This window comes from Numida meleagris, chromosome 8 (assembly GCF_002078875.1).
Source record: "Numida meleagris isolate 19003 breed g44 Domestic line chromosome 8, NumMel1.0, whole genome shotgun sequence".
NCBI classification, from domain to species: Eukaryota; Metazoa; Chordata; class Aves; order Galliformes; family Numididae; genus Numida; species Numida meleagris.
In genome coordinates this window covers 7,048,010-7,056,099 of record NC_034416.1, presented here as the reverse complement: position 1 = coordinate 7,056,099, position 8,090 = coordinate 7,048,010, and the positions used below count along the sequence as shown (strand labels likewise).

At 36.3% G+C, this 8,090-nt stretch overlaps 1 protein-coding gene across 1 annotated transcript in view; it reads left to right on the top strand.

The window, feature by feature from the left end:
- Positions 3,761-8,090, top strand: part of PCDH11X (protocadherin 11 X-linked) — a 37,242-nt gene continuing 32,912 nt past the window's right edge. The window contains exon 1 of the mRNA XM_021406217.1: positions 3,761-5,103. Coding sequence (XP_021261892.1) covers positions 4,680-5,103 — 424 coding nt within the window. The 5' untranslated portion in view covers positions 3,761-4,679. The remainder of the gene's footprint in view (positions 5,104-8,090) is intronic.

The window sequence follows — 8,090 nt, the reverse complement described above, 5'->3', positions numbered from 1 at the left end:
GTATTCTTTAACTCTTGCAACCTGAGTCTTGTGCTGGAATAAAACATGATAAGCACTTAAGCAATTTTAACATTTTCATTTGTTCATGGGTGACTCTCATTAGTATCAGTAAAGATATTGTTCTGACTTGAAATGGCCAGCTTTTGGATGTTTTTAAATTAAACAACAAATTATATATTTTTCTTTATTTAAAATTTTATGAAATTAACATTTTGGTAACAAGTTATCAATAAAAAAATAGTTACATTGTTCCATTGAATGGTTAAATACTTAACTAGAATTTTATTTCAATATGATTATTCACATCTTTCTTCACAAGTCAAATAGAAGATTAATGAAATGGCAGAATTTCTAATGATTATTTTATCTATCTCTGATTGATAGAATTCTAAATTATCAGTAGTCAAGGAGATCGCAAAGCTCTTACTACTTTCCAGAGAGCATGTTAAAAGCATACATCTGAAAATAATCTGCATTCCAGACAGCACTCTTTTGGTCATCAGCTTGGAAATTCATCATACAGATATTTTTTTAACTGCATTCCCCTAATGTCCCTGTGATAAAACTAACAGAGAGTCCATGCACTGAAGTCTAATGATATAAGAAAGGAAACTGTGTGACCAGCATAATTACTTGTTTCATTTTTCTCTTGAAATCTTCTTGAAATCATTTGAATTTAAACAATTCTGATGACTAAATATATTTTCTAGGACAAAATAAATAAATAAATAAATTTCAAGGTGATTTTTGTTTTAATCTGAGTAAAAGTAGAACACACCAGCAAATCTTTGGTAAAGCACACTTGACATGTTATGTTTCATGAAGAGTTCTCATTTTTTCTGTGACAAGAAAGCACTGCATACTGACAGAAGAGGAACTACAAGTATTTGTTTTCTTGTGATTTGATCAAAAATTGTATGCCTCCATATTCCAGCCAAGTCTGAACATAAACCTCTTGAACTGATTTGAAAAAATCAGACTTGGCAGTATTCCTCGGATTACTCGAATGATTTTCCATTTGAAACAATTCAGCATTCATCCACACTGTGCACTGAGGGATAATATATCTCCTCAAACTGTCAGAAAAAGAAAAAAAAATTGTGATATGTGGCATACTACCAAACAAATAAATAAATCTCATCACTAATGCTGGTGTTGGCAGTAGTCAACAAATAGATGATATGCATACTTCTACTGATGCATAGAAACACATCACCGTGAGACATTACACTGCCTCTAGGAAATCATCTCTAGTTATGAGAAAATAGGTGTCATCTGCAGAGTCACATAAAATACAGTGGAGGTGTGTTGGACAAATAGGCCTGCAGATCCCATGGAGGAGTAAGACACTGCATCACTATTTGTAATAGTCTCAGATTTGAGAATATTCAAAATACACTGTAACACTTTGCAGTATATATGCGACTAAAGTCATTAAATTCCAGTAAAATATTCCAGTAGTCATGTTAAGCCATCTGATATTTTAGTCCTAATAATTATGCTGTTACAGAAATTGTGGCTACTTTTAAATACAATAATACCATCATACTTACAATCCTTGTAGCTGAATTCTTCTCAGGGAAATTTGCTCTAGCGCATTTAATACATACCACAAATGATACAACATTGTAACCTTGACAGATTTTTGTAACGTAACACCAAAGTTTCTTTACTAAACACTCTGGGTTTGAATTTTGAAAATTCCAAGCACCTGTAATTTTACTGGAAGTAATTAGGAGATCTGACTGACAGTCATATAAACACTGTCAGGGGTTAAAGATTTAAAATATTATTTTCTCTATTCACTTTATCACAAATCAATATTTCTAATCTTTCACCAGAAATTGATGGAGCAGTTAATCTTACCACTGTTGTTCTTACCCCTTGTGAAGCAACATATAATTATGTCCTTACGTCATTTGCGTTGATCTTACTTAAGTCATTCACAATAACTTCTCAGTATAAAGAAAAACATCAATTTTCTTGGTAGGTCTTAGATTTGGAGGCATAATTAGCTGATGAAAAGGGGTAATCCATCTGCTGTGTTTTCATGACATTTATATTACAACGCTAATAAAAACATTTAATCTCCAGAAATAACTGAAAAGTCTTTGGTCATTTTTTGTGAAACAGTAAGTGTTATCAGGGGTGAAGTCACTTCATTTATATGCAGAATTAGCTTTTTCACATGGGTTTGTGGAGCATGGGCATGACTTTGAGACTAAACAGCAGAAGAATACACATCTATTTTAAATTTTAATCATTGTTCACATCAGTCCTTCAAGGTTTTTCCTCATTTAATTCCTACTTTCAAGAACCAATATTCCATTTAAAAAAAAAAGTGTTCTGTGCAGTGCACTAGCAATGCGTCATGGGTCCATAACACTCTGTCAGAAAATGTGCTTCAATATGACTTTTAACTGCTTTTTCATGAACATCAGTGACCTACAAGACTCTGAAATACCAATGTACACTGCTCTCATTAATATCGTGGTGTTCTTTTTGTCCCATTAAAAACATCCATCTTATTGCACTAAGACAGAAGAATGTAGAAGGCATGATAAATAACACCCTTTTCTGTTACAGATTACAAGCCGCAGTCTGTGTCACATCACTTGTGTCTAAATGTTCTGTGATTCTGTGATCATTCACAGTAAGCTGGCCACACCAAGTCAATGAGCATGTGTACTTCTGGACAGAAAAACTTTGTACACGTTCTAAAAACCCTTTTATTTCATCATAATTATTGACAATTTTCAGTGAGAAGGTAGTGACGAAATGCAACTAGCACAATTCCATTACTTCAGTACAACTTGAACTTCATAGGAAGGAGCTACATTGTCTTCAAAAACTTATGCAACTTCGCAAAACTTTAAAAAACAAATTTTCTGAAATTTTGTTAAGCATCTGGTTTACCACGGTACCCTATAGTCATGAATATAACTTCTTTGGATCTGGCCTCACATTTGTAATAGAATGTAAAATGAAGTATTCAATGCAGATGCATAACATTATATGTAAATATTTAAGAAAGTTCTGTTGCTAGGATGTGTAGGCTCTCTCACATTATTCTTAAGATAATACATTCCATTTCCAAAGCCATAGTTCTGGCACATTTTGTAAATCCTGCCAAAGATGCCACCGATTTCAGTGGACTTGGAACCAATTTAGGAAATTTGAATCAAGAGGAAATTCTCTGCCACTTTTTATAGCATATTTACTATACAGGTAAAAGAAAATTTGAAATAGAGAATTAGGCCCTGCACATCAAATTACTGCAATACATTTTTTAGTATCTTCATTATAATGTTCCATCCAGTCCTGTGACTTTTTACTGAGTATTTTTAGGACAAGTAGTCCAACTGTTTTTGGCATCTGCCTTCTTCCAGGTCTGAAGAGCTACACTCCAACACTTCCACTGGATAATCTAGTTTTCAATTCCCTTTCACTTTACTCTAGAGCTCCTGGCACAGAATTTCAGTGCTTTGAGAAGCAATCCATGTGTCTGCAATCTCTACAGCAGTTTGGGGATCTGTCAGGTTGAGAGGAGCTATGCACTAAAAAGCATTTTCCCAGGAGAGTGAGAGGATTGCAATGTTGTGTGTTTTTTTTATTTTTACTTTAATAACAGAAAAATATTTTTAATTGTATCTATAGAAACTGCATAATTTTAAGATTTTTTTCTTATGTAACTAAAATGCATTATACACTTTACCAATAAGAGAAAAAATTCTCAAAAATTTAAACTAATTCACCTGTCAAAAGTTGGCATATCTTTATTAGTCATGCATATGGTAATACTGAGTCATTAACAGTTTTGTCCCACGCCATTAATATATAAAGTATTAAACAAAACTTTGTTGCATTTCCTGCGTATTTTCCAATGCATCTTCTGATTAAAAGTTACATCAAACATTAAGAAAACAGAAGTGTTTTAGAAGAAACAGAAAACAGAACTGTTACTGCTGTCTTTGATTACAGGCGTGCTATCAATGCGTTGAAGTAAAGGTCATTGTGTGGTACAAAGGAGAGAAAGCAAGGAGAGAATTCCTCTTTAGAACGGGAAGAACAGATAACTAAAAACAGAGTCATGTCAGAAGGAAATAATCAAATGGTATTGCCTAATGTGACTGATGGAAGAGCATGAGAGAAAAACGTGTGTTGTTGATATTGTAAGATAGGAATACGTGAGGCTTGACTTTAATCCTATTAATTCTAACAAACTCAAATCAAACTCAGGCACTATTTGTCTCACACTTAATAAGTTACAAGAAATCTTATTACGAGCAGCTTTTCATTTCCTTTCATATACTTTTATTTTCAGTACTCAGTAGACGGAGAAGGGTGGTTCATTTACTTCACATAGGTTTTTCTCAAACCGCAGAACGCTGCAGCCGCTATTGCTAACCCCTTCTGTGCATACAGCACCTTTCATTTTGAAAGATCCCCGAAGTGCTTCATAGACTCTAAATACGGAGATTATTTCTCATACCACTGAAAGTCTGCACCAAAACCATCACACTGAAGGAGCTTTGGGAAAGGGAGCACAGAACAATTTATCCCACGGACCCTATGGACCTCGGGTAACTTGGGGCAGAATGCGTAGCGGGCCACAATCTAAGCGCTTATTCATGTGACAGTTTTCAAAGCCCTATAGCCTAGCTTTGTCAGCTGACTGAATGCAAAAAATGATGTGCAAACCTGCACCAGTTCAACCCAACAGGTTTACTCTTTTGCAGGCAAGCGGTGCCTCAGTGTTTTACGTTAACACTACCTGGTCCCTCTCGTACCTGGTCCCACGCCTCGCCTCGAGCTGTGACGGGGCAGGGCGGGAAGCCTCGGCCGGGAGGTGCTCACGAAGTGCCGCGCGGCGGGAAGCCGCGGAACGTTCTCGAACGGGGCGGCTCGTGCGGACTCTGAGGGAGCGGCGCCGCGGCGGCTGTTTCCGTGACGGCACTGTCCGACCTCAGCCTGGCGGGGGAGCGGTGAGCCCGGAGCTCGCTGAGCTCAGGCCGGGCCGGGCGGGAAGGAGCTGGCCTGGCTGCGCGGCGAGCGAGAGACACCTGCCTAACGGTTTTTGTTTTGCTTTGTCTTCTATGAAAGGTCCGTGCTTCTGATTTACATTCTAACGAAGCTTATCATCAGGGCTTTGGTTCCATCCTTGGAAAAACACATGCTCTATGTTCTCTCAGAATCTTTTGCATTATGTCCTGCCGTGTTTCATTGGTACTGCGTGCTCGTGCAGATAGGGGAAGTAGTGAACAACCTGTTGCTTGCTTCCCCAGCACCTGGGCCTATCCATAACTTCACAGTCTGTTTCTTCCACTGTGCAATTTGTGCCTACGTGCATGGTATTCTTACAGCTTCTAGGCTTGTGTTTACATTTATTATTTATAAATATTTATTCTTCTGTGCTGTATCCCTCTGTTACACATGACAGTTTCGGACAAACATGCTGATGAGGCTGTTAATTGGTGAGAATTATACACTGAACTGTGGAAAACCTCTTTTGTGTTATGCTTTATGCTTTCAACTCCTGACCGGTACCTTCTAGTCTGAATCTCATTTCCATTTAAGCTATCTGTAAGGAGGACAAAAAAATTCCATATGAAAACAGGTAACTGTGCTGCCAGTGGATGAAGACTGTATTGTTCTTACCAAAGTGATTCCTTGGGAACGAGGGCGCCGTTAAAGTTTTCTTTCTTTCTTTCTGTATTCTGTAAACTTTTGCTTAAAGGAAGTGGATTCCGTAGGAGCAATTTTGCTTCTTTTGAAGTTTTTTCAACTGAATTTAAAACTACCTGAACTATTTTCTTCCATTTTACTGAGAAATAAGAAAATAAGCAGAAGGTATTTGCTTCTTAGCTAGTTATTAATTATAATTTCAAGTAATGAATTGTTTTAAGTAAGGACTCTGTAACTATATGAAGATTGAACATCGTCATTCATGAGCCTTTCAGCAGCAGAAATGGAACAGAAGTGTCCATTTTTAGAGAGTTTGATGGGAGGCTAGAATAAACAAACATTAAGGTATATTTTATGAATGCTTTCTTACTGCAATGTCCTGGTCCTCCGTCATGATAGCATACCGATTACTTGCTGAGCAGGTAACATGGAGAAAGTTCAGCAATCTTTTCCTTTTAGGCTAGTGGGAATGCTCTAAGAACGTGTTAGAAAATCTGAGAGTGACTTCACAGGAAGCTTATGCTTTTGGGAATGTATCATGAGAGAGTAACTGATGGAAATATGAAAGTTTAACTGATTGAAAAAGTAATTTGTAGAAAAAAGGTAAGTTTCTTGTTTAAATTGAAATTTAACACATGAATACTGCTGCCCAGCTGACCATTTATATATATTTTTTTCTTTTCAGAAATGATGCAGATGGTGCAAAATTCCATATATCTTGAATTTAGCAAGAATTTCAAAACATAAATAGTTTTTCTTTTTAAACTACAGCTCTTTATTGAAAGAAAGAGGGGCATACTTATATGTGTATTTATTTCTAAAAGTCTTTGGAACAGTGTTTTCACCAGTGGGCCTTTTGAGTGGTTTATGTTCATGCAGTCAGGTCAGCTCAATGTCTTGAACTGAAAGGTGTTGAGGTAAGAAAGCAGCTAATTTCTGCTAGTCTACAATGAAGAAATGTCATCATGCGTGTGCCTGGGCTCTCATCAGAATTGTATTTATTTGAGTAGGTAATAGACAATATAGCATTCAGCTGTAAGCAGTATTCCTGTCTTTATTCAGAAATGCTTGAATTGTTTGGTAGACACTGTGAAGTGTATTTTCCCGCTATTCAATAATGTAAGTTATGAACTGGCAGTAAGTCAATAAGGCAGAATGCATTATGTATGAAACAGGTGATCTTGACAATCACTGTTTCGAAGGATTTGACACAAATGACTAAAATCAGATTTACTTTCCCTTTTGAATAAATAGAACATGCTTGAAGTTGAAATACATCCAGCAATCACAGTTTCATGTAATTTCTTATTGTGATAGCACGTGCTCTTGTCATTGGTTCATGGATGATACTTTTGCTTGCTTTAGTAGACATCTAATTTTCAGATTTGAGTCACGAACAGATTTGCAAGGAAGAACTCTAAAGCAAATTTCACCTAATGCAAAGAGGTGGTCAAAACACAAATAAAAAAAAGACAATGACAATGTGAATCACACTATTAATAACTTGATTTTTTTTGGTGAGTCATTGAATTTTAGTTAATATATATATATTTAGACTTGTAGAGTGATGTGTTAGCTTGGGAGTTGAGGCACTCAGACCTTTATACATTTATTTATTTGTTTTCTTAGCTAGAAACACTGTGATATGTTTAAAATAAACATATCCATACTTACCATCAGGGAGGTCTTTTCCAGTATTTCTCTCCTCCACTCTTAGCTTTCTGTTCAGCTCTGGTGCAAAACTGTTTCCGATGCTAACAGCAGGATCAAATGTTTCCTACTGTTGACAGTATATAAATAAACCATACTTCTTATTCTCACAGGTTTCTGAAATTAGTTAAAGTATGTTTTAGAAGTTTTTGCTGAGTAGTTGTAGATGCATTCTCCCAAACGTGGCCTGTGCTTACCATTTTAGTAAAACAGCTTTACAGGGATTCATTTGGAACAATTAGAAGAAATTACTGTTTATGCCAGATACCAGTGTGATTGAGTACAGTTTGTCCGTACAGCATGATTATTGCCTCTTGTGTATTTGTAGTTCTGCCTGCTGTTTCCAGCATCTTGAGACAAGTTTTAATAAGCACTCTTGCTTTTAGTTGCAGATTAGTATCAGGAATGTAGAATTCTGTTTCGGTAAGAATCCAAGAATTTCTTGTTTTACACACATTGGCAGCTTCTTCATGGAGCTACAGGAATCTGCCTTTTTCTCATTAACTTTATTTCTTCAAATAAGGAGTATTTCTGACTGCCTGTGATGGTGGTGGTGGGGGAGGTAAAAAGTAAAATCAATGGGAGAAAAAACCTACAAATACTCTGTTTTTAAAGCAGTGAAAACCATGTTCATGGAACAGTAAGCAAGTTGTGGTTTACGCTCATTTAATTCTTTTGTTGCCTTCAGTGGGTGT